Here is a 25,504-nt window from a genome sequence, read left to right as displayed (position 1 = left end):
GAAATCTCTGAAAGGTAACCAATTTAACAAATTGTCTGAAACGTACTCATCATAAACCTGAACTTTCAGGTATCAGCGCGTAATATGTAGTACCTTCACTCGACTTCTTCCCAATTGGAACCGATTTAATCGAGCCAAGTTATCATGTAGAGATCCTCAGGGTTGGATTCGATCAATATTCCGATTTCTGTGGGTGTGGCAAAATAACAAGCCAGTGCACAATTTTTGGCGCTCGCCCTAAAGCTAAAATTGGGAGGTACTGGCCCCTGGACACCTCTGAGACTACTGTTCATGCCTACAGCAACTCAGGTTTGGATGGTTATGTTACCAACTCTCGCGAGCAGGTGCATATTACACCCAATGTACTTTCGGGAATGTATAACTTTCAACGAGGTTGTATTGTGGGTAGCCTTCGGCTGGCGCAGTGCCAGGCCGCAACGTCCACGTAGCAGGTGGTTGATACATATGTAATGAAACAGACAGAATCTCAAATAATTTGAATCATCTAGCCATGAAACAGGCTGAAAAAATATCATCTTTTCCCAACACAGGGGATCATATTTATGTTCTTCGTTCCTTGAGCTACGCGCATCACGGTGGGTTGCTTCAATCACTTCTGTTGCTTCCGTTTTTTCCCTTAATTTTTATTGGTTTTGATCCTAATTGAATGTTGTTTTGCAACCCTAATCCAGCCTATAAATTCGGAGAAAATTTTAAAATTACTGTTTTTTCATGTATCTTGATATGTAATAACGTTCACCTCTCTGATTAAGATTACGACAGAAAAACGAAAAATGCAGATTTTTTCTGCGCAGAGCTTCTCGATTTTGAGACTGTATTTTCTTGTAGTAGTATCTGAATCTAGCTATGACAGACATACATTATATCGTAACACATTTTCGGTCAATACTTCAAGATTTCTCGCAAACTTCATTCACCGGCTATTTTCTTTGGAAGACTTAAAATTTATTAAACAATGGGGACGGAAGGAGAGGATGGATTAAAAGCTTCACTGAAGAAAAGCAGGATTTTGTAAATTTAATAATTCCTTATTAATACCATCATTGTTGTGATTATAGACGTGTGGAGGCGCGGTGGCCTCATGGTTAGTGCGCTCGACTCCGGATCGAGTGGTCCGGGTTCGAGCCCCGGCCGGGACATTGTGTTGTGTTCTTAGGCAAGACACTTTTCTCTCACAGTGCCTCTCTTCACCCAGGTGTATAAATGAGTACCGGCAAATTTAATGCTGGGGGGTAACCCTGCGATGGACTGGCATCCCATCCTGGGGGAGTACACTCCTAGTCGCTTAATGCTACAGAAACCGGAGTTAAGCACCGGCCAAATGGGCCACTAGGCTCGTAAACAGACCTTACTTATAGACGCTTGTTACATAATAACATTACGATAATGTGTTTCTTAATTGCTTACTGAATAATTTATCTAAAGCATGCAAATTTCGATCTTGATGGAGTTTGCCTTTTTTCAGTGTGCGCGCTCTAATGATCAATAATAAGGATATACAATGGAATATGTCATGGAATACAGAGGAACATGGCATGCATATCTTAATATTTACCTTATCTCTGTGTACGGTTACAACCTTTCATATCAACGTGAAAGGAGATGATGATATGTGCAATACGCCTCCCCTTCTGTGACTCAGAATCGTTTTTCAATATCTATCTCATATCTGTGTACTCTTCAATCATGGATAGCTTATTTTCCGACAGGTATCTATACACGACGAAATAAAGTGGTGCACTTCCAAACACCTCTTGAAACTGGTCAAATGGACAGTTCAACGATTGCAGAAAGCGACTTCGACAAGTTCCTGGGATCTGACGGTCCCGACTGGTATTTGTACCAATACGGAGTGACCGAGGCGCAATTCAGCAGGAATCCGCGTGGCACATGCACCACAATACATAGCGATGATGTCACCACTGTTGTGGATCGCGCGCACAAGGCAATTCGGGAAGGATTTGGCCAATTTAATATTGTTGGTAATAATTGTGAAGACTTTGCATTATATTGTAAGACAGGCCGACGATCACAAGCAAGCGGTCAATATCTGTCAGCCATGCGCAGAATAGAGGCCGCGCGCCAAGCTGCGGCAACTGGGTACAAGAGTCCCATTGTATACGCGGGGTGTGTCATGGGATGGTTCTCTGCTGAAGATTTTGAAAATCCGAAAAACATGGACCAAGAAAGAGAGGACCCGCCATACGTAGACCCTGGGAAAAGGGAAACGGGAAATTTGGATCCCAACACGAAAAGTTCGAAAGCCAAGGTGGCTGCAAAAAACGTCTCTTGGAAGGAAAAATAGCTCCATTTTCCGTCCAATCCTTCTTAGAACTAGTTTGCTTGGCACTCATTAAGGTGAAAAGTAAGAGAATACAATAACTTCCTCATGCACCATTGGGCCACTAATGTTACGATCAGTCAAGACATATGAAGACCAGGTTACTAAGGGACGCGCAACGTACCACGTGACCTGTTGATTCAGGAGAGATGATCCGATTCCAAGTTGATTTAACTAAATGTCTCTTTTCTGCTAAGATCAAAACGGGCATAAGCTATGGTGAAAGGAATGACCGAATTTGAGCTAAAGGAAAATTTATTTGATAAATAATTGTTTTACTGGTTAATAATTAATTTATGATAATTTATCACATTGATATTTCTTCCTGTCAGAAGAGTTTTGTGACTTTTTCTCCCACAAAAGGGGTCATCCTCGGTGTAAAAACCTGACGAGGTTTTCTTTGTTTCGTAAGGTATTGTTTTGCTGTACGCTATTGTTTATAATGTTTTGTTGTCTTTGTTTTACGTCACTCGTGAGCTTCACAGGTTTTTACACCGAGGATGAGCCCACAAAAGGCTCTCACCTGCATCTGTAATACAGATGCTACCTGTCTGGATTTTTTTTTTTTTTTTCAATATCAGAAAACTCTCCTAACTGTTTCGAGACAGTTTAAGCAGAATACTTCAGGAGGATTTAGCTTAACACAGACACTTTACAAAACACTTTACTTAACAACAAAAACAAGTTGTTTCGTGACAAGTGAAGAAGAAAATGTAGACTTCATATGCCAAACACAACGATGGAAATGTATCGAATACTTTGCCAGGCAATTCCGGCTCACCAATTTACGTTGCGTAGTTGGGGGAATAATGACGACGCGAGTTTCACTCGGCAAAATATTCGTCACCGTAAACGGGAGGTACTAGCAATCGAATAGGCAACCGAGTTAGCGTCAATGATAATTTCCCGCGTATGTACAAAGATATTTGAGGAAACCAATCTCTTCGCTTTGGTTCTGATGGCCGGATCAGATGCTTTGTTACAATTGATCCGGAGAGGAACAAAAGGCCAAAATTCTGAAAGAGACAGAACGGAAACACGTAATTTGGCTTCTTCGTATGCCACATGAGCGATCACGGATCAAGGGTTAGTGTTATTTATCTATTTTCCACCTCTTCTCCTTATCAATCACTGTTGAGTGTAATTTTTCAAATGCATTTCGGGTTATTTGTCTGTGGTTTCCTTCACGAGGTAAATCACATCCTAACATGAAAACTACTGTACACCAAAAATGAATACTTACAAGTTGCAATGACAGGGTAGGAATCTAACTGTGTTTGAATGGCTTTGGCTAATTCTTCTCGGTCAGCCTGAAAATATTTATTAACATCAGAAAATAAGAGCCAGCTTATAAAATGGATATTACCTGTACAGAGAGATCAGAACCACTTGATTTCTTTGAGTAACCCTTTAACTCACAGATGTACATTAACCAGGAAACAGGTGAAGAAAATACTCAGACGGTAGTCGTTATCATGATTTAACACAAAGAGGAAATGTGTAGCCACTATAGCCAAGACTTGACAACGAGATCTTAGCAGTTTAAAGGTTAATTGAGGTAGCTCTAAACTGTGAGTAAAGATTCATATTTTAAACTTCCAGCAAGATGAATACTGATAGGCTGATTGCAATAACTTGATTATAACTTTAAGTTACCAACGTCGTTTCTGCATTTAAGGCACATAAAGCTGCAATGTTGCTATGGTAACCTTACATGTCATAAAAATAATCAGAACAAATGGACAAATAACTGGATTTTTGACATGACATTGAATAGAACACACGAAAAAGGGTGGTACAAACCATCCATCAAAGATTTGGTGTTAAGAAATTAATTGAGAGAATATGGCCATTTACACGTTAACTGACCTTGTTCAATAGTCCATGTCTGATTAGATCGTCTGCCAGGTCCACTCCCTTATCCCCTGCAGAAAGAAAACATTGAAAATGGTGACTCAAGTTAAAAAACCCAAAAGGATATAAAATTATCAAAGCAAGAAAGTGCATGATCCAACTAAAATGCCAATTACGCAACAACAGCTAGAAGTTGTTCATAGCTTTATTTCTCACTGGGAGAACAGAATGACAATGTAAACTGTACCTGAACGAAGATTGCACATAAGATGTCTATTCATCTTATCATCCAATTTAAGGAGTAATTCCAGCTGAGGAAAAAAAAAACCATGTTTATACTTTAGTGTACCTCACATCATGAATCAGAAAGTAACTTTCTTGTATGAAAGGTCTTATCTGAGGCTAACTCTTGAAACAGCTCAGTCACCTGGTAATTAATAATTCGCTCCTCTATATGACTTAGTTATGTCAAAGTTATGCCTTTATATAATAATAAAATGTGAAAATAAAAGTTTTGTTAAAGTGGGGACACACCAAAAAGGTTTGAAGGAAACTAAAAGGAACCAGGACGGTTATGAATAACTGAGATTAACACAAACTGAAAACGAAGAACTAAACAATTTCAACCAAAGTGCAGTTTTCAATTGGGTGTGGAAAGAAGTCCAGATTGCTTTGGTTTTGCTCTACTTTGCATCACTTTGTCAACCAATTAGAGTGAAAACTGAAACCAATTGCAACTTGTGTTTTCCTGCATTTCAAGCAGGTTGCTCATTCCTTTCCTCTGATTGGCTGTTATAATGGCCTGGGTTTTGGTTCTTCAACACTGTTGTACTCCCAACACTGACCTGAGTTTGCTGATTACTGTCTGCATTGTCATGACTGAGTTTGATCTGACATTTGTTTAGAGTAGCCTATAAAAATGGCATTAAAAATCAACAAACAGAAAACAATACCTAATGTGAAGGTTAACAATTTCATAAACATTAACTTTATGGAAGTAGTACTACTGCTTCATTATCAAGACTTGATACCAAGTAAAAAGAGGGCTTCAAACATTGTCACCACTTAGTGTTTTCTTTCATCTTGAAGATGCCTCGCGTTTGCACTGTTATGCAGCCCAGCTCACCAATGAGTTTGTTACAGCTCAGTGAAACTGCAAAACTGAGGCTGGAATCTAAATGAGGAAAAATACATTCCTCTTTGTCCAGCACTTTTGTTAAGTGCGTTTGCTAACATTTGACCAAGCTCAGAATATCCAAGTTATGACTGTCTTTTTATACTAAGGAGATTTGATGTGGAACTAAAAAAACTTACCCTTCTAGTTTCCTCATCATATTGATGTTGATTTTCACTGAGGACAGATTCCTCTCCCTCAGGGGATTTAGGTCTAAGACAAAACACACAAACAACATGTAGAAAATCAATATAAAATGTTGTTATTAATTAAAAATAACTGTTTTCCAAGAACACAACATAAAAGACACCCTAACATCCCTGCAAACCTTTGTCTTGGTCTCAGCTCTTTCTTTTGTTGCATTCCAGTGAGAGGAAACAAGCCATTTCTAGGAAAAGAAAAGAAAAATTCCAGTTACCTTTCAAAGAACACTCTGTCCACACAGAAGGTCAAGTCTTTTTCACCCATTCAAGTTAGGGCTTAGCCTGCTTTCCATGCTACTCCTCCCCGGTTTCATTCATACATTATGACCAATGTAAGAAGCATATTATCTTGGTTTCAAATGCAATTCCTGTTCTCATTCAAAGGTAAATAATGAGTTGCTCTACCCACATGAAGTCAGACACCTCCAAAACAGGTGCATTTTCAGTCTTTAATTCATTAACTAATTCTCTTAACAATGTTTTAAGAGCATTGAAAAGGTGTTTAATTTTAGTTGCCAAAGTTTGCACTAAAGAAATAACAATAATCACCCTGGGTAGGTAAGATAAGGAAAAAAATGAAGAAAACGAAACAAAAGGTAAGGTACAGCTCCCCTAGAAATCTGTAACATTAAAGGAAAAAAAAAAAAACATGAACAATAACCCTTACTTAGGTTGATTGTACTTTCAACAACTGCATGTAATGACTGACCTCACTTCCTCCAAATACTTTTCCAGTTCCAATACACGAGACTTTCCTCGCCTGTCAAAACAAAGTGATAACAGTTAAACTGTAATTGGTCTTGTTTTACAATCTCTTCAAAGATACGTCAAGGAAAAATCAAGACATATCTTTGTCCTTTCATCCAGCCATTCTTTTGATTTCATTCAAATGCAGGCACACTAGAAATTTATGATGATACTCAACACACAGCTTTGGTTTCTTATCTTACTAATAAAGAGTAAAAGTCATACTTCATTTCCTTTCCAACAGTTGCTAGCACTCTTTCAGGATCAGTGTCTTCACGATTGTCAGGAGGAGACACTAGAAAATCAAGTGAATGACATGAAACTTCTCCTGACAGTTTTGATGTCTAACCCAGCAAACAGAGAATGACAATTAACAAACCAGCCCGGAAAAAATTTTAATTTACTGTTGGGATGTCTGGGTGTAAGATGATGATATTGTAAGCAAAATAAGAGAATTTACCATCATTATCTACCATGCAGTGTGCTGCAAGCAACTTGAGAGGATGAACCTGGAAAGGGGAAAAGCTTTCTTACTGAGTAAACAATCACAAAATACATACTAAGACAGAACTGTTCTCAGTGACTTTAATGCATACTACAATTAATTATGTTTTCTGGAAACCTCAACAACAAAATCTTATGAAAAGCATGACATGTAAATGCTGTAGACATAAACAATGTCCATGTTGAGAGGGTTTGCTATAATTTTTTTGTTGAAAGTCACACTCACCACAAAAAGACTTGGGTGCAGAAGTAAGTCTCTAGCAGTGGGTCTCTCTGCAGGATTTTCAGCTAAGCATCTCTGAATGAAGTCCTGTTGATTAACATTCCATTGAAAGAAGACAGACACTGTTTACTTCAGAAAACAAAAAGCTAAAAAGGTTCTCACAGTTTGTAACCTGTGACCTAAAATTAGTGCAATGAACTCTGAATCAAAAGCTCCAAGTTCAAGTCTGGCCAGGTCATTGAACCGTGTTTGTGGGAAGAGACACTCTACTATACTGTCACACAGGGTTCGACAACTGGCTACCTGCATTACTAGCCACCGGGCTAGTGATTTCTAAAATTTACCAGCCCAAAACACAACTTGGTAGCCCGGATCAATTTCCCTTGAGGTCTACTTCAACCCCAAACACACAAACCTTCCTCTAAACTTATTGGGAAGGTCTTTTATAATAATAAAGAATAGTAGAAACGCTTCAAGTGCAAGGTGATCATGCAAGGCAATGTGCAATGCATCGTAACATTGGTAAGCACAGAGCCTGGGATCTAGCGATATTTACGATCCACACGTAAGACAAAAAAAAAAAAAGTAGATGAAAGGCTTAAGCCTTCTTTATTGGTATTATCATTAAAATTTGAACTTTATTGTTTTTTTAATTAACTGTGAACTTCAGGTAAACTAATTATATAAAATTTCTCACACACAACTGGGAGCAATGCCAAGCCGACCATGCAGCCCAACCTTTATCAACACGATGAACCATTAGGGTTACAACACTAACAAAACAGCTGAAACTGAGCCTAGATACAGAAGACTGACATGCACAAATAACTGGAACTAAGGCACTACTTTAAATCCCATATCCCTAAAAACATATGGAGGGTGGGTGGGTGGGGAAGGTCAGGCAATGGTGGAAGGCAACAAAACAACTGAACTGAACCTTGAAATGCCATGTGACCTGGAGACCCCCACACACTCGAACCCATTCTCCCACCTGCGTGTGAGAAAACATTTTCCGCTTCTTTCGTCCCTCAGCCAGTGGAAAACCACACCTCTCTCAATTTTTCTACTAGCCAGCGGGCTATTACAGGTTTTTTTTTTTAACTAGCCCGACCAAATTTTTACTAGCCTCGGGCTACCGGGCTAGCGGAGATGTCAAACCCTGTCACACTGCATCTTGTTGGGTATAAATGCCTCAGAAATTTTCAGATAAATCTCACAAAATATTGAGGGGGAGGGGCCGAGTGGGGTACACTTTGATAAAAGGACATCCCATCTGAGGGGAGTAGCAGCACCTCTATTTACTTCATGCTAGCGAGAATAGGATAGACTCTAGAGCTAGGGGACTATCACTTACATTGTATATCAATTACAAGCAACCTTGCAAATAATAACTGTACCAATAATTAAATTTATGATCAAATTATCAATTTACTTGTGGTTACGACCACACTTTTATACCTGCTGGAGTGGTATTTCTAATCCTGCAATTGCTTTGAAGACAGTATCTCTTGTCACTGAACCTTCATTGTCATGAAGTTCCAAGGCTGCCATCTAACAGGAGTTAAAATAAATTTGTTTTAACTTTTCCAGAAGTGAAACAATACAAGCAAGCTGTCTCAAAGTGGGTAGAAATGTCCAAAATAAAAATCCAACTGAACCATGTGAAATTGGATGAACACTGGCACTCCACTGGTACGGCCCAAAATTGACTGAAACACTCAAAATCAGGGCTGCAGTGTTTGAAGGAACAAGAGTGTAGATTAGAGCAATATGGTGGTAGCAGTGTATTCTCCTACTATATTCCAACAAAAATCCTTATTCAAGTATGTATCTTTTACCCGTAAGCAGAGCTTTCAATAAGACCCGGCACCCGCCGGCGCTCAGGCAGGTATTTTGTTGTGAGTCGCCGGGTATTTTTCACCGTGCTCAAGTCACGGTTACCACGCTCAAGTCGCACTCAAGTCGCTCTCCGGTGGGTGCTGTACCGAAGTAGCCACCTAGTTCAAATCTTATTGAGAGTATTGGTAAGTATTACCTCAAGAGCACATATTCCAAAAGCATAAATATCAACTGCACAGTCAATGACATGTCCTGGTTTTCCTGTAAGTGAAAGTATTGAAAACAGCCTTGTTGAAAATTGGTCTCAATAACAGTGAGGAGTTTATATATTTCTTTGTTCAAGCAAGGTCCTATTAGGACACAGTTTTCTGAGGTAATATATTCCCTAGCCATAAAGAACAATCAAACAAACAAGCAAACAAATTAAATTAAGCAGTACCATATTCTGGGGCAATAAAGTGCATGTTTCGCATTTCCTCTCTGTATGTTTTCACATGATTGTGAATAGTGTCAGGAGCAACTGGAAATGAAACAAATGATAGTTACATTGAAGCAGAACACAAAAGACAGTTACAATGAAAGCTACTGTTTAGCTCCAAAGCCCTGCTTACCTGAACCAATTTTGATCAATCCATTGTGCTGGATAAATATTGTGTCACAAGACAAGTTGCCATGAACAATGGGTGTTTCACACCCATGGAGATAACTGTAGTGGAAATTAAACACTCATTAAAACGACAAGAAAAGGAAATGGAGTTTGAGTTTTCTGTTTGAGTTTGATGAGTTCTTAACAAGTTTGAGAGCACATTTTTTGGAGTTTTAAATACAAAAATCTGTGAATTATCTACCTCAAGGCTGACAAAATTTGCCGTAACCATCTTTTCCACACCTGAAATGAAATAGTTCAAAATGAGATATTTCTGATTTGAATTGGTTTAAAAAAAGATTAAGAAGCTATGACTTGAAAACAAGCCTTCTGGTGACTTCTCTGTGGCAGCTGCTCTCCCTTTTTAAAGCATATTCTGTACAATGTTTGTGCAATATTTCATCTCTAACTAGCAATACCTTCTCATTCAAGGTCTTTAAGCTCTTTCGTGTCTTCTTCAGGAACTGTTTCAATGATCCAGAAGTCATATACTCAGTGATAAAGATGACCCGAGGTTTTTCTGACCTGGTATCTGTCCAAAACTTGTAAAATTTAACAATGTTTGCATGCTGTTTGAAAAAGCCAAACACAAGTTAGAAAGTTTGTCACAAAAGCTTTCATACTTGAAGAACATGCATTTCCTGAAAATTTACAATACAAAGGGAAATATTTAACATGAAAACTAAGCAAAAACGTAAAACACTTTGTGACAAGGCAGAGGAAAATCCTTAATATTATTATTATTATCATTGTCATTATTATTATTTCTATTATCATTACAATCATTAGTATTGTCCTTGTTGTTAGTTTTTTCCCCAATGACTTACATCCAACTGGATCAGATTTTCGAAGACAGCTTTAACATTTTCCTGCACATAAGAGAGAGACAATTGAAAAAAAAAGATTCAGACTGTATTTCACAAGCAATGGAAAATAAATAACATAGAATCTTGAAAAATGCACCAATCTCTCCAAAGAATAATGGCATTTCTTTATAAAAAGTGTACATTAACACTAAGTAAAGGTAATAAGTTAAACATGATTTTGAGAGCAATTTGGTATTAATAAGCACAAGCAAACTTGTCAAAGACAACAAAATTACACGAACCTTTATGACAAGTGCACTTTGTAAAAATTTACAGTGCTAGTGCTTAGTTACATGCCTAATAATAAACATGAAAAAATTACTCAGTTCTGATTGGTTAAGATAAATGCAGTTTTCAGGTAATTCAGTGCCGAAGAGAGCTAATTCAGTGCAGAAGAGGGTTAATTCAGTGCAAAGAAAGTAACAAACCAGACATTCTGATTGGTCAATAATCAAAGAAACTCACGGAATTACCAAACTCACTGAACAATTCCTTGAACTGTTTGGCTGGACTTTGAACTTTTTTGTGCCTTAAAGATATGAAAATTTCATCTTATTCTATGGTTTTGATCATACACAGTTGTTTTGACCAAATGCACAATGTGACTTGCAAGATTTGAATGAATTGATTTTGCACATGATGCGCGCACTTTTCTTCTGCATAATTATGATAAGCTACCTCGTATTTTTTTATGTATATTATTAATACATAATCACATGATTTTTCTCATGCAATTTAGATAAAATAAGCACTCGTAAATTTTTTCAAAGACCACAAATTGCTCTTGCCCTATGAGCTCATGCAATTTTGTTAGTCTTTCACAAAATTTACTTGTGCTTATTTATTCCAAATTGCATGAGAAATCATGTGATTACCTATACAAATTGTGCAAGAAATCACATTATTACTTACTATTAATTTACATGAAAGAGCATCACAGAAAGTCATATCACAAGAGTTTGATAGCACTGTTTGTAATTTGCACTCTTGTTAAATGCAGAATGCACTTGTTTTTAGCCAATCAGAGGTGAGTAATTTTTTTCATGTGTATTATTACAGTTAATTATACATTAAGTTCATATATTTAAGCACAATACCCAAGGTATACATGTCAGCAATTAAGTCTTTGTCATCATTTAAATATACCTCTTGACTTTTGAAGGATTTTCTTTCAGAAAACTGCACTTCATTCCAAACTACTTCTACACCTTCCTCTGTGTCCATGGCTAAAAATGAATGGTCTATACCTGGGACATCACGCTGCATCACCTATAGAATGTGTAAAATCAAAAGAACTTTTACTTAGTACTTTTCAGTGGAATATTGTATTGTATTGTATTGACAGACATGCAGGACAGCATTACTTTCCTTTAAACAAACGTACATTTTCCGATAAATTTTACCAAATAAAAACCAATGATATGTATTTTTGTATTACTCATTATTTTGTCATTTTTTTAAGGACAAGTATCCACGAAATTTCTTTCAATTAAACAATACTTTCTTACCTTACAAGAGTAGCATCAATCATTTTTGAAGATCGGGTACAACACCATTATAGAAAATATAAGGGGCATTCTACTTTTAGAGGCTCATGTATAGTGAATTCTTGAATTAATTGCAGAAACCAATTCTAACTTTGTTGCATGGTCCACTGATTAAACCAATTCTAACTTTGTTGCATGGTCTACTGATTAATGATTATACAGTGAGCATTGAAAACACGCTCACAGCTGGTACAGGCCATTGGTGTTTTGAAATCAAGACTTACCTCTTGCCTTCTCTTCTCCCAACGTCCACAAGGACTTTGCTCTACTACATCATCATCATCTTCATCACTTTCATCTCCAGAATGCTCGTTTCGAACGTCAATGATTCCAAGCGGCGTTAAATTGTTCGCCATTACGCTATTGTTTTTTTAACCTTCACGAATCTTGCACTCCAAGGAATGGCCGACTGCAGAGGGTATTGACGAGCAAATGAATAAGAAGACTGAGTTCTAGTTGACTGCTTACTTGAAAGAAACGCAGGCTCAGGACCAAAATTAAAAAATGGCTAGGATGTCTCGTTAAGCCTACATAAAGTTCTGGATACCGAAAACAATTAATTTTTCCTTTGCGACATGACGCAGAACTTGCGCAGTTACCGATTAGATAATTTGTTTTCTTCCGTAGCTCAACTTCACTAAATCACCTTAAAAGTGAGAAGACTGCAGGTTTAGACTCTACATCGCCGCTTCGAGATCCAAGAAGAGATCAGGAAATTAGTAGTTAGACACAGTTCCGGTCATTAAAGGTTTGTCGGCCTTTCGTTTTCATCTGCAAAATCATGCTTGTGCTGTCAGAATTGCTTGTTGCCCGTTGCGAGCTTGTCTGAACAAACTTTATTTCTCTCTACTTTTGCTTTGTTGTGGTATGTAAAGGTTTAAATGCATTGTAAAAAATCAAGTGTTTTTTTTCTCTTTTCACTGCCTCTAAGAGACGGATCCACCTACATATCACGTGATGTTGTCGATTAGCAAGCACACAGTTAAACAGTTAGCGCTTTGAAACTGGAAATCAATTTTTTTCAAGTGCATTTTCTAGGGGTTTGATTTTACGAGTAATGGAAGTTATGTTATATCTACAATGGGGGAGTTTTGAGTCATTACACTTGACTAACATCTTCTTGCACTAAGAAAATCAGGGGAAAGATGAAATAAGGTATGAGACCAATTAAGCATTTTAAAGTAAAGATGGTATTGCAAAAACTAAACCTGCTGTTTGAGTGGAAACCTAATTGTACTTCCTGGTTATGTTAATGATCTTGGAAACTCATTCAAACCCTGTACATTTTGGAATGTTAGACAATGCATTGTTACTGGATCCAAAAGGAACAGTTTAACAATATGATAGCTAAATGAATGCAGTGGTGTTGTTTTTGTAGGAGTGGTGTCTCTTCTGAACATACTAATTGACCAAAAGGTTTGGAGCGAGGCTGGCATTTCATTCTTAATTATAGTTGTCAGTAATATTTAGAGTACACCTTTGTGTTCATTTTTGAATTTTGTAGTTTATTCTGCAACCATGTCTCGTGGTGAATTTGGTAGTCCCTCTTATGGCACCCTTTCTCCAAATGTGAGGGTAAACTTTGATAGGCCATCATCCAGATACTTAGAAGGTAAAGTTGGCAACGTAACATTGGTAAAGGATACTTAATATACACTAGGCACAGTCAGTCATTTATTAATTTATTTGTTCTGTTTATTTCTGATGATTTAGGAGAAAATTTTCAGATTCTCAGTGACAATGTTGGTAGCAACATCTTCCAAATTAACAACAACAGTAAGTATCTGATGACTGGTTATTTTAATCAATCCTTTTTGGTGTCTTAGTTGCACTACTGTCTTTTAATACATCACATTGCATGTGACTTTGAATTGCCACAAACAATTGAAATGTATGGTTATTTTGAATTTATTTTGATTTCCTCCTTTAGCTGCAGCATTGGAGCGCACCCTTAAACAGTTAACAGCAGGCAAAGATGGTCAAAGCGAAAAACTGTCAGTTGATTTCTGTCTTTGTTAATAAATTGTTCTATATACTACACATAGATTTGTAATCAGGGAAAGAAAAATATTAAATTTAATTGTCACAATTTTGATGATAAGACATAGACAAATCTGAGAAACCTGTAGGTGAAATCTATCACTTGTTGTCCTGTTGAACCTTTATTGACCTGGCCAACCCTTAGAAAAGAACTCAAGAAGAGGGAGTAGCTTAAAAAGAGTTGTAGATTTTTCATTATCATGTATGAGTTCACCAATTATCTCTTCTTTACAGTCATAGTATACAGCGAGCTACAAATAACCTTGCTGGTGAAACAACTGCCATGTTGAAACAGATGAGTTCTTATTGTGTTGGAAATAGTCCCACAGCAGTAAGTGGAAATTCAATTGAACAATGATTCATTCACATTAATGCCAGCTTTTTGGGTTACAAAAAGATCTAAATGTTCTTTAATTGAGGTTTTTTAGATCAAATGAGGAGTATAGATTTGAAATTTCAATTTCCCAAATTGACTGTAGCATCTTCATTGAATTATTTTTGAGTTCCAAAAACCTTTCCCATGAAAATAAATTACATTTGCAAAAAAAAAAGTCATTTTAAATGTTTTAAAGGTTTGTGTCTGAACCTTATTTTAAAAACAGAAACCAGTGGAAGTTGAGAACTACTGGGTCATGTTTTCACAAACTGGTAACCTAGTAAACACATATTTTATTAAACGTTTTGTTGTGAAGTATTGCTGAGTATTTTTACAAGTTTTGCCGTAATTTGACGAGCCCATAGGGCAAGTCAAAATACAAACAACCAGTAAAAATACTCAGCGATACTACAAAAGAAAACATTTAATAAGAGATTTGTGATCCAATATGCCAAATTGTCATTCAGTGCAGGTGAATTTTGCACTTACTTCTGGAGTACAATTATCGCGTGATATTTGTACTCGTCTATAGTGTGTTATTTGTACTTTACAAAGCACATTTGGATGATAATAATAGTATATACACCGAATCAAAATATGGTGTCCAATTTGAATTACCATTGTTCTGGACTGACTATCCTCTCACACATGTGATAATCCTTTTGTTTCCACGTCAAGACAAGGCTAGTAAGTCCAAAACAATGGTAATTCAAATTGGACACCATATTTCGATTCGGTGAATACTATGGATTTACTTGATTGTAGATTATTGTATTTTCCTTTTTTTATTTTAATCTTAAGAGGCAGCTGAGAATACAACATGAAAAATTAAAGGGAGATTTCAGAGATTCAGTTTCACGTTATTACTCCGTTCAAAATGTAAGTAATGTAAAGTTGCCACTGTTTTGCTTTCTTTACTTGCTTGACATGATTATTGTAAAATATGAATATACCTACACCTTTTTTCAAAGTTGCTATTAATAAGAAACAAATAATGTTTTGAGCTGTTTTTGTAATCTTTGTCTGTTGTTATCCCTTGTAGAGAGTGGTTGAAAAGGAAAAGCTTCTGGTTGGGTCAACAGGACTATCACAGGTGATCAGAAAATTGTTTTTCAAATTTTTGGTTTGATTGCAAGTCTACCATGTGGATATTGCACATGTAACAACTATGAATTTAGTTTCTCTATCATCAACCAACATAGGTTTTTTTGAAAAGATGAATTTTTATATTAGACCTAGCATCATCAAGTTGTTAGCAACAGCTAGCTTCTTTTAAAACACCTTGTGATCAGTGTTAGAGGAGAGGTGCAGAGGAAAGATTGAAGCAAACTCCTTAGCAGCAAGGAGGTCCTGTGGCAATCAAATCACAGCCCACAGGATTGACTTAGTTTTAACCCTGCTTAAATTACAGACAGCTCCCTTAAAGTTTATAGAAACACTCCATTGATTGTGGTTATTTATGTGTTCACTGCAGCGGCAAGATAGTAGAAGATATGGAGACGAGTTTGGAAATGAGAAAAGTGGCTTAATTGAGGATGATCAACAAAGGTAAATGGAAAGAAGTAACACACCACTGATGGAAATGATGATGATCAGAATGACAATTATTTGGATTGTTTTTAATTTTCATATAAGAAAAAAAGACTAATTCATCAGTATCTTTTTTTGCCATATTAAACCTTCACATTTCATATATTTTTAAATTTGTTACCTATTAGTTTTTCCACAAAATTTAGAATAATGAAAAAATTTATTCCTCATTTTAAACTGAAAATTCTTTTAAATTTGGAAGATGCCTTTGAAACGATCTGGTGTTACATTTCAACTATTCCCTTTTCTGCTTATTTAACTTATCCAATTCCAACACCATTGTGATGCCAGACAGGAGCAGGAACAGTTGGACATACAGATTGACATTGACCAGTCACTGATAAGAGAAAGAGAGGACAGAATCCGACTGATAGAAGTGAGTAAGAGTTATACTTAAGTTCCTATAAGATGAACAATAGGCAAAGTTTTATGACAATTTGAGTGAAAAAGTGTGCAAAAGAATTAGAAATCCAACATTCTGTTGCCATTAATATGTTGAATTGTCTTGAGATTTTTGTGAATCTCTGCAACTGTAACCCATGTGCAGTCATCCTCTCCCATCCATAAATTGGAAAAGAACACCTTCATGCACAGAGTTTTTACAGGTCTTGGAAAACCTGGATATTCCTGGAATTTTATTTTGACATTTTCCAGGACTGGAAAGTCCTGGAAAAAAAATTACAGGGTCTGGATAGTCCTGGAAATTTTCTTAAATCAAGCAATAAAGTTTTTAGAATTTTACGTTATAAGATGTGTGTAGACTGCGAGGAGGAGAATTGATTTTGAAATCTTGGGAATGAAAGGGAAATAGGTCAAATTTAGAGCCATCGAAAAATAAATCTGAGCCTGGAAAAGTCCTTGAAATTTGTTTCTGAAAAGGGTATGAACTCTGCATGCATGTTATGCTGAACTATTGTACTTTTTGTATTTTGTAGGGAGATATCATTGACATCAATGAAATATTTCGAGACCTAGCAACGATGGTTTATGAACAAGGAGAACTAGTTGGTAAAAAAAAATCTTGTCAAGTTTTGGTAGTGTTAATTTTCTGAGTTGGTACATTTCACTTCTTTGTTATATAACGGACAGGGAGGTGTTACTAACAGCTTTTTGCAGTTTTGGAAGCAACTCCTCTTTTGAAGTACCGTATGATTAGAATTTTTCACTTTAAAATTAATCAATTCATTAGTGTTATGATATGCTATGAGGTTGCCCTTACATCTGGATTGTATTTTGTATGATTTAATCGCAGATTCAATTGAAGCAAATGTTGAACGAGCACAAACAAATGTGGAGGGAGCTAATGTCCAACTTAGTAAGGCCAGTACATACCAGGTAAAGCAGTAATTGAGGCTTTTAAAATTCAGAAAGTCTGTTTTTGGTAAGATTGATTAGGCCAAATATACTCTTGAAATAAAGTCTGGTTGTACAAGGCTGACTCAAGCAGCTATCAGAAAAAAAGTGTTCAAAAAAGTGTTAAAAAGTTTTCATAAACAAAAAAAATTATGGATGGATTAAGGGAATTTGTTTCAGTAACATATGACAGTACTGAACTAACATAATTTCTTCTTTCTTTCTTCTTTTTTCCACAGAAATCAGCACGCAAGAAGATGTGCATTTTACTTCTTATTATTGTGATTGTTAGTGGAGTTATTGGCATAATTGTTTGGCAAACAAATTAACAAGTATTGTTGTCATAGCAAATAATGTCAAGATGAAGAACCAAATCAGCAACAGATAACCTCTAGGTCCAGAAACTGATTCAATTTTCAATTAAATTGGTAAGAGTTTGAAATATTTGGTGTTCCTCAAGTACATCACTTGAAATGTGCAAAAGGTATTGGAAACAAAGACATGCAAAAGCTTATGTTCGTGAAGGAATGTGGGTGTGACCTTTGGGTGTGACCTTTGGGTGATGAAGAGGACTTTTGCTGAAATTGTACTCGCCACACATGTTCAGTATATGAAAAGTTAAAGTATATACATACAGGATGAAATAAAACTTAATTCACCAGATTGTAAAATAGAGAGTTACTGTATTTCAACAAGTTGTTAATGAAATAAAAAGAGGTATGGAGGTGTCTTGTTTAATGGTCCATCCACGTTCAGTCCACCTTGGATTTTCACCACGTCCGCCAAAAAGGGAATGGGGACAAAACAGACCTCAGGCACACAAAGCTCCATAGTGTGTATGACACTGAGTACTGCTCACTTCGTGACCATTTCAGGCCACTTGATTCAGGGTTAAAATTTAAAAAAGTTCATACAAGAAAACAACTTCTAAGTGTTCAGTGAATCATTTCCAAAAAAATGTCCTAACATTTTTGTACATCCTTTGATTTTTTAAAGTTCTTGTACACAGTTGACTAACTAATAGTACTTCTCAGATCAAGTAACAGTTGTGACAATGATAAATACCAACTTCTTCCACAGGTAAACCAGACTTTTTCTTGCACAGGTCAACCAGACATTTGTAAAGCACACACCAACTATCACAGCCGTACAATGGCCATAAATGTAAACTGTTCTACTGCTGAAGCCAAACACTGTAGCTCTTGCTAATATTTTATGTTTGTTGCTCCTTCCACATGTTGCTAAAGGAGTCGCAATCTGTTCTTTTTTGTCTATATATCTTGTTTAACAAAAGCCATGGTATGGCTCATGATACAGCACAGTTATATTCCACTAGATTTAAAACTACCATCATAGACTCTTGTCTGGCATGAAACTTCAACTTAGGATTCAACCATTTTGAATCTTGAAATAAGCTAAAAAGCCATCTATTAAACAACTGCTAAATGAGCAAAGAAGGGGTTGGTTTCTTTCCAGGCCAAGCTTCCTTAGCATACTTCTTCTTTTTAGGAGCTTCTGTAATTGTCTTTGTTGCATTTTGCATAACAGGCCCAGCAGGGATGGGCTCTGGAGCATGATGAACAGGGACCTCAGCCAACTCTGGTGAGGACACATCAGGGGCTGATGTGATGGACAGTCGAGGTTTGTGTTGTGCCATGGGTGAGGTAGGGCTTGTAGGTTCTGTTACACTCCCTGTGCCTGGGAGATTGGAGTAGAGACCCTGGGAGTAGGGAAAGCTTTGGAGACGGCGCGTAATGTTCTCTGTAAGGCTTCCTACTGGTGAAACTGGTCCTCGCATTTTCTGCAAAACAACAGTCAAGCTGAAATACTGAGAGAGAGCCTAGACCGGGTTTTTCAGAGAATGATCAAGCTAACTATATAAATATATATATAATATATTTAATACTTATATAGCACAAAATTCATTATAAGTATACAATCTATTGCGCTTTACAAATAAGTTAAAAAATATCTGAAAAAAAAACCCGTGGGGAATATGATAGTTATCTTAATTTATTGATTATTAAATTTTAGTTAATCGACAACTCATGTTTGAGCTTTGTCTGATGCCCAGTAATTTTCACGTGCAACCTCGTTAGCTGAACTTATGAACCCTTCATTGTTTATTTGACCAATCACACGTCACTCTGCAATGTTCAATAACTTGCATTCCCACGTGCTTCATCAGTGTGTTTTTTCTTCGAGGCCAAGCACTATCTCGGTCATTAAGTTTTCTTTTCAAATTTGCTCCCATCCCACCCAACACTTTATTTTATTCTGTTTTATTGGACATTGGACTTGCGAACAAATTAAAGCCATCAAGTAGTAGTCATTTTCTACGGGACTGGGGTAGGCATTTTATATAATTATATATAATTTTGTAAGACTTAGTAACTTTTGAAGGCTGTATTATTGTAAGCAAGTTAACTTAAAGTCCTAATTAATTTCTGTGTCAACACATTGATTTCCCTTTCAGTTAGGTGTTTTCAACTCAAGGCGATGATATCACATCTATTTAGTGCATGTTTGCACTTCTCCTATGGAATCAGTTGTGTCTTATTAATAAATCATTGGGAATGGGGATGAAGTGCTCCTCTCGTCACACTTTTGCCCCCATAGATATGACATTTTGTACTCCTGGAATGTATGTATAGCATAGTGGGGGCCCTAGGGAGGCCCACGATTGGTCACAGCTGACCCTGAGGGTAAGCCCAATCCCCTCCCCTATATCAGTCTGTGCACCTTCCATATCTACCCAGGAATGGTCACAGTTGGCCCTGGGAGGAGGCCCAACTCCCTCCTCCATACTGGTGGGTGTACCACCCTGGTGGTAGGTCTTCTCTAGCTCATAAAAATCCAGTAGTACATGGGGCTGACCTTTTAGGTTTCAGTGGAGCACTTTGTCTCCCACTTCCCCCTCTTGAGCCACACCAAGTTGTTGTTTTGTTGCTGTTCAGTATAATATTTTTGGTCCCCAAACATGAGGAAGTTGATTAAAAATTACAAAACTAAAACTAAGTTATATTTTAACAATTATTGAAAAAGCGATAAAAAATCTATATAGTAGATAGTTTAATAATGAGATAGAATAAATATATGAAGTTCATATATTTTGAACCGCAGTATTAGATAAATATATGAACTTCATATGTTTATTCTATCTCATTTATCACTTTCACAGGTTTATTATAAACCAACTTAACGGCCTCCTCCCAGTTGGCTTGTTAGCTCAATTGGTAGAGCGCTGCACTAGTATTACAGAGGTCAGTGGTTCGAGTCCCGTACAGGCCTGATTTTTTCAGGTCTGATTTTCGCTATTGCATAAATAGCGCTATCTACTGTGAGGATTGTGCATCATACGTATAGTTTAGAAATGTTCACACAATCAACAGTATGCTTCAGATACAATGAAATATATGAAGTTCATATATTTTGAACTGCGGTATTAGATACATATGATACACAATCCTCGCAGTACATAGCGCTATTTAAGCAATAGCGAAAATCAGACCTGAAAAAAATCAGGCCTGTACGGGATTTGAACCACTGACCTCTGCGATACTAGTGCAGCGCTCTACCAATTGAGCTAACAAGCCAACTGGGAGCAGGCCGTTAAGTTGATTCGTAATAAACCCGTGAAACTGATAAATCAGATACAATGAAATATATGAAGTTCCTATATACAGGCCTGATTTTTTTCAGGTCTGATTTTCGCTATTGCTTAAATAGCGCTATCTACTGCGAGGATCGTGTATCATATGTAACAGTATGCTTGTTTAAAAAGATATGTTTTCAGTTGTTTCTTAAAAATATTTACACTATTTACAGCCCTTAGGCTTTCCAAAAGAGAGTTCCATAAAAATGGGGCAGGAACCTAAAAAGCTCTGTCCCCAGTGGTCTCGGCAGATCTAATTGCTGGGCGAGCTAATAAATCACTGAAATTATAAGACTTGGTATAAATTTTTGATTCAGCTTTACAGCTTTGTAGTTTGTTTGACTTTTCATATTTTGTCTTTTTACAACCCCATCATACATTGGCCAAAATGTTTCTTTCTACATAAAAGAAATCTAAATCAAGTGTAACTGTTAACCCTGGATTAGTTTTAGCTGCCTTTTGAATAACTGGCCCCTGAACTTTATCTATTGCTTACTGCTTTTACAGATGCTAAAAACTTTGATATAAAAACAGTTTCCCTCATTCATTGAGGAGAAGCAGTATCTTGTTTATATGCTATAATTTCTACTAAATTCCACAAATATATCCACAAATATCCACAAAATCCACAAGTGGTAGTTTACATTTCCGACAAAAGTTGTGTTCTCCCCTTCTTATTCTTTCCTGGTAGTCAGTCTGAATTCAATTTTTTACAAAATAATTTATTATTTTTCAGAAGTGTATAGCTTATTTGAAAACAAGATATGAATGCTACATGGCATCAACTCATCAATGACAAAATGACCAGTGTATGACCAGAAAAAACATATTTCACATTGTACAGTACCTTGTTTGGAATTACAATAGACGTTTGAACCATATTTCTAAACTTTCCTACTGTGGGGTCAATATCCTCTGAAATAAGGAAACAAACCAAGAAGAGTCACTGCGTTAAATGTGTTTGAGGTAACTTAGCTTTTAAACACTGTGATCAAAGATACTTCATAGAAATGTCTCATAGGAAAGCAAGAAGCTGTATCAGTAATCTGATTATAGTAAGAAGACCAGGCCAAAAGTAAACATGTGAAATCAGCAAATGGCTGGGCTGGCCAACGTGCTTATATCAGAGTCTCAGTTTGTTGGAACTTCTTATTGTAAAAATGGGATTGGCTGAAGTGTTCAATGTCTTGCAATTGTGATAAATATCATTGAAGTTTTCAATATCTAAGTGAATTTGACACTGCAGGTCCAGTTCTTCTTTTGAACTGTCTCTACATAGAATCCTTTTAAAATTGTCAACCTTTACAGTATGCAGAACACTAGCTGGTAATGTATCTGAACCTAGTATAACATCTAGCTTAGCATTGAGATCTCTGCAGCCCAGTTGGCACAACATCCAACCATAGAACTGGAACTAGCAGGTCTGAATTCTCATACACAAAGTATACACCAAAATAATTTTTCAAATTAGAGGAGGTTTTCAAAGTCAAAATTGATCAACACAATGTATATATTTACCTGGATTTATAATTTCTTCTCCTTCTCTAAACTGAACAGATAATGAGGACCTACGTTTCCGTTTTAAGGATGTGACACCTGGTAAATTTGTACTTCCTTCCTCAATGCCAAGAGATGAAATCCTTTTGTTATGTGCCGTGTTGAACTCTGTTAAATCCTGTTTTCATCCAAAAATATAGCTTGGCTCAGAATAAAATGATATCTACAATTATCTTAACTTGCAGTGTCTCTTGTTACTTTGGTCATTTTGCCAAATCTCCAAAGCAGTGGGATATACCCAGACATATTTAAACCTGCTTAATGTATTTCTGCAAAGTGCACATGGTCATTGACATTCATAAACTACCCTTGTGGTTTATCTACTTGCTACATTATCTTGAATAACAAAAAGTTCATTACTGGTTGACAGGGTGTTCGATTACAAAAGTTCACCCTTTGACTTCTCAATTATATAGAAGGCCAGTCTAACCTTTGAAAACTATAATTATCAATAAATGATAATAATCAATCATAATGGTGTCTGCATTAACTTGACAGAGGAGTCAGCTGAGTACAGGTTCAGTTTATAACTATCAAAGGAAAATGTCTGGGATTTTATGTTTGCTAACAAACGGGGTGTTGACCCTGTCCATTGACCCCTTAGAGTAACTGGCATCTAATTTCTCTTTACAATATCACCCCTGAATCACACAACAATAAAGGAAACATTCACCAACTAAACTCCTGATTGTTAAACTAATTCTCCTTTTCGGAGAATATGCATATTGATATTATGACGTGGAGGGTTAATTAAGGGTTTTCTCACAACAGGTTTCATAGTAGTTGTTTGTAATAAAATCAAAATGTAAATTCTTACATCTAATTCTGTGTCTGATTCAGGAAGTCCCAGTAATCCTCCTTTTGAACTTTCTTCATTATCATCCTCCATTTTTCCTGAATCATCTGCTTTAAGTCCAGTGTTTGGAATTGCTGGCTTTTCTCGCAGAACATAGCTTCTAGAAGATGCACCAAACCTTATCACACTATCTACTTGAACTTGTGTTGGTTTTTGAGGCTCTAAACGTATTGTTCCAATAAAAGTACCATGTGCTAAAGAATAAGACAACAGAAACCAAAAACATGTCTTTGTCAAGACCAATGAAATTTATAACAAGTAGTAAATATTGCCTTTTGGTAACAGTCAAAAAAGTTCAAGTGCGTCCTCGTATCAACCATTGTCAAATGCACTGCCTTGGTACACTGTTTCAGATCTTGTCTTGAGAATGAATGATCAGCAACTTAGTTCTCCTAAATATTTCAAAATGCTTTAACTAAGCCACACTGTCTTTGATATCAGACCAAATTATCAATATTAGCCAACAAAGAAATGTTCCTTAGTCAGGAGAAAGGGGAGTTTCATCTGACCAGTTGGGGACACTTAATTAAGCTCGTAGCACTTTCCTCAAACTTAATATTTAATCTGTATACACTGTGAGCTACTCACTGCTTTTAAGATCAATCAAAAATGATCTATTCAGATGTTTGTGAAAGACCAGAGCTGCATGGACTCGAGAACATGATGTGTGTTCCAAATTAAAATCACAAGCTTCTTTGTTTCTTCCAAATAAGTAGTATGGCTTCTGGTCAATAATCAGTTTCTATATCAAGATATATTAAACATACAATAAATATTTTCACCAAAAAACTGGAAGAGGATACATACATTTTACTTAGTATACATGGGCATGAGTCATGTTGTTACCAATGAAAGAATAGTTCAAAAGGTTCATTTTAAAGTGCCAAGCATCGCACTACTGTTGGCTGTCATTTCAGTTTCTAAAGCATGAAATAACTATAGAATATTTGGCTCTTGCTGATGACCATTCTGTCATTTTGGTCACTATCTCTCCCACTGTCATGAACAAAGCTTAAGGATTACTCTGTTAGTCTGTCTGAGGAGTAATAACACCCATCTATACTCAAGATGAGATGCCTAAAGCTCACCCACTACTGATCTAGCACATTATAAAACCATGCAAACCAGCTCATATGGAAGCACAGTCTGTTCTAGTGCAAAGTATTAAATTCACTCATGGACATTTTAAATTGTTGCTTCTCAGACTTTCCATGGTAAAATGACAGAAAAAAGCATCTGTTCAATATTAGATCAAAGATGACATCAAAATGTAATAAGAACAAAAAAGCAGTACACGAGGTGCAGTGAATGCATTTGATACTACTGTTTTTAACACATCTTGATGGCTTCTGTGATCTGAACAGATGCAAGTAACCATGGAATCTAATTTTTTTATAAAAGGGAGAAAAATTTCATTGATGATGAGATGAAAATTAATACATAATTATCTGTCCTTCAATGCATGCAGCTAACAACCAATCAAAATGCGGTATAATACCGCTTTCTGTTTTATTAGATACAAATACTTGAATATGGCATTCATTTAACTTAGGTGAAGCATAATCAACAACAAAGCCAACGTATTGTACAGCGTTGTTGAAGTTTGAAAAGAAAAAGCCAGCAGGATTTCCGCAAAACCCCATACTTCATTCTGCACACAGTTCTTGGATAAGAGAAAGCAGAAGCAAAACGACAGACTACCTTTGGAATTACGGCTTTGTTTATGATTGGTATGGGTTTATACGGAGGTCTTTCTAAAAAGCTTACTTCTCAATAATTCAGCTATAAAACTTAACACGTGTTTGTACCTTTAGCACAATTTTTGGTATTTGTTTTGATTTATGAGATTTACCTCTACTAAATTCGTCTGTTTCATAACATCTAAATGAAGTCCCTGTGGTGGTTTTCCTGCCCTGTGAGAGATATCATTTGTGCGTTTATATAATCAGCAAATAACAAAACAGGTTATTTCTAAAACCTTACCAGCCAGGCACATCAAAAGGTGGATTGTTCGCGGGAACAGAGGCCTTGTTAGCCGCCATTTTAGTTCGCTTTGTTATTTGAGAGACTGGTACTGGTATTCGATGTACCTACCAATATCCCGGATATTTT

At 36.5% G+C, this 25,504-nt stretch overlaps 4 protein-coding genes across 7 annotated transcripts; 2 read left to right on the top strand and 2 right to left on the bottom strand.

Moving 5' to 3' along the window:
• Nucleotides 1-480: 480 nt before the first annotated feature.
• On the top strand, nt 481-2,937 carry LOC111339635 (uncharacterized). The gene is made up of 2 exons (XM_022946333.2): nt 481-596; nt 1,731-2,937. Exons 1-2 carry the CDS (start codon nt 512-514, stop codon nt 2,324-2,326), a joined length of 681 nt encoding a protein of 226 aa, XP_022802068.1. The 5' UTR covers nt 481-511; the 3' UTR covers nt 2,327-2,937.
• LOC111339636 (nuclear receptor-binding protein) lies at nt 2,600-12,401 on the bottom strand. 2 transcript variants are annotated; one of them, XM_022946335.2, is made up of 20 exons: nt 12,190-12,398; nt 11,565-11,687; nt 10,380-10,421; nt 9,972-10,121; nt 9,755-9,795; nt 9,518-9,612; nt 9,346-9,426; nt 9,103-9,167; nt 8,526-8,618; nt 7,071-7,154; nt 6,801-6,849; nt 6,566-6,635; nt 6,303-6,353; nt 5,719-5,778; nt 5,531-5,603; nt 5,062-5,127; nt 4,464-4,527; nt 4,232-4,287; nt 3,606-3,672; nt 2,600-3,378 (listed from the first exon to the last, which is right to left on the bottom strand). In XM_022946335.2, coding segments are annotated over exons 1-20 (1,464 nt in total). In that variant the 5' UTR covers nt 12,322-12,398; the 3' UTR covers nt 2,600-3,376. The 2 variants fall into 2 exon arrangements, with proteins under 2 accessions (XP_022802070.2, XP_088599109.1); XM_088742983.1 differs by lacking the exons at nt 2,600-3,378; nt 3,606-3,672; nt 4,232-4,287; nt 4,464-4,527; nt 5,062-5,127 and adding an exon at nt 5,145-5,390 and having other exon boundaries at nt 12,190-12,401.
• A 66-nt stretch (nt 12,402-12,467) lies between these two features.
• Nucleotides 12,468-18,048, top strand: LOC111339634 (syntaxin-7). 3 transcript variants are annotated; one of them, XM_022946332.2, is made up of 12 exons: nt 12,468-12,713; nt 13,470-13,577; nt 13,679-13,741; nt 13,896-13,959; nt 14,240-14,336; nt 15,183-15,260; nt 15,424-15,474; nt 15,856-15,929; nt 16,263-16,347; nt 16,907-16,979; nt 17,224-17,306; nt 17,564-18,048. In XM_022946332.2, the coding sequence occupies exons 2-12, from the start codon at nt 13,484-13,486 to the stop codon at nt 17,651-17,653; spliced, it is 852 nt and encodes a 283-aa protein (XP_022802067.1). In that variant the 5' UTR covers nt 12,468-12,713; nt 13,470-13,483; the 3' UTR covers nt 17,654-18,048. The 3 variants fall into 3 exon arrangements, with proteins under 3 accessions (XP_022802067.1, XP_088599112.1, XP_088599111.1); XM_088742986.1 differs by lacking the exon at nt 12,468-12,713 and adding an exon at nt 12,720-13,120; XM_088742985.1 differs by lacking the exon at nt 12,468-12,713 and having other exon boundaries at nt 12,720-13,577.
• Nucleotides 17,988-25,473, bottom strand: LOC111339633 (nuclear inhibitor of protein phosphatase 1). Its single transcript, XM_022946331.2, has 7 exons — nt 25,376-25,473; nt 25,245-25,305; nt 23,981-24,134; nt 23,354-23,586; nt 22,498-22,654; nt 21,827-21,894; nt 17,988-19,125 (listed from the first exon to the last, which is right to left on the bottom strand). Exons 1-7 carry the CDS (start codon nt 25,432-25,434, stop codon nt 18,766-18,768), a joined length of 1,092 nt encoding a protein of 363 aa, XP_022802066.1. The 5' UTR covers nt 25,435-25,473; the 3' UTR covers nt 17,988-18,765.
• Between the last annotated feature and the right edge of the window lie 31 nt (nt 25,474-25,504).

Source organism: Stylophora pistillata, chromosome 13 (assembly GCF_964205215.1).
Source record: "Stylophora pistillata chromosome 13, jaStyPist1.2, whole genome shotgun sequence".
NCBI lineage: Eukaryota > Metazoa > Cnidaria > Anthozoa > Scleractinia > Pocilloporidae > Stylophora > Stylophora pistillata.
This window is presented reverse-complemented; position numbering and strand designations above follow the sequence as displayed.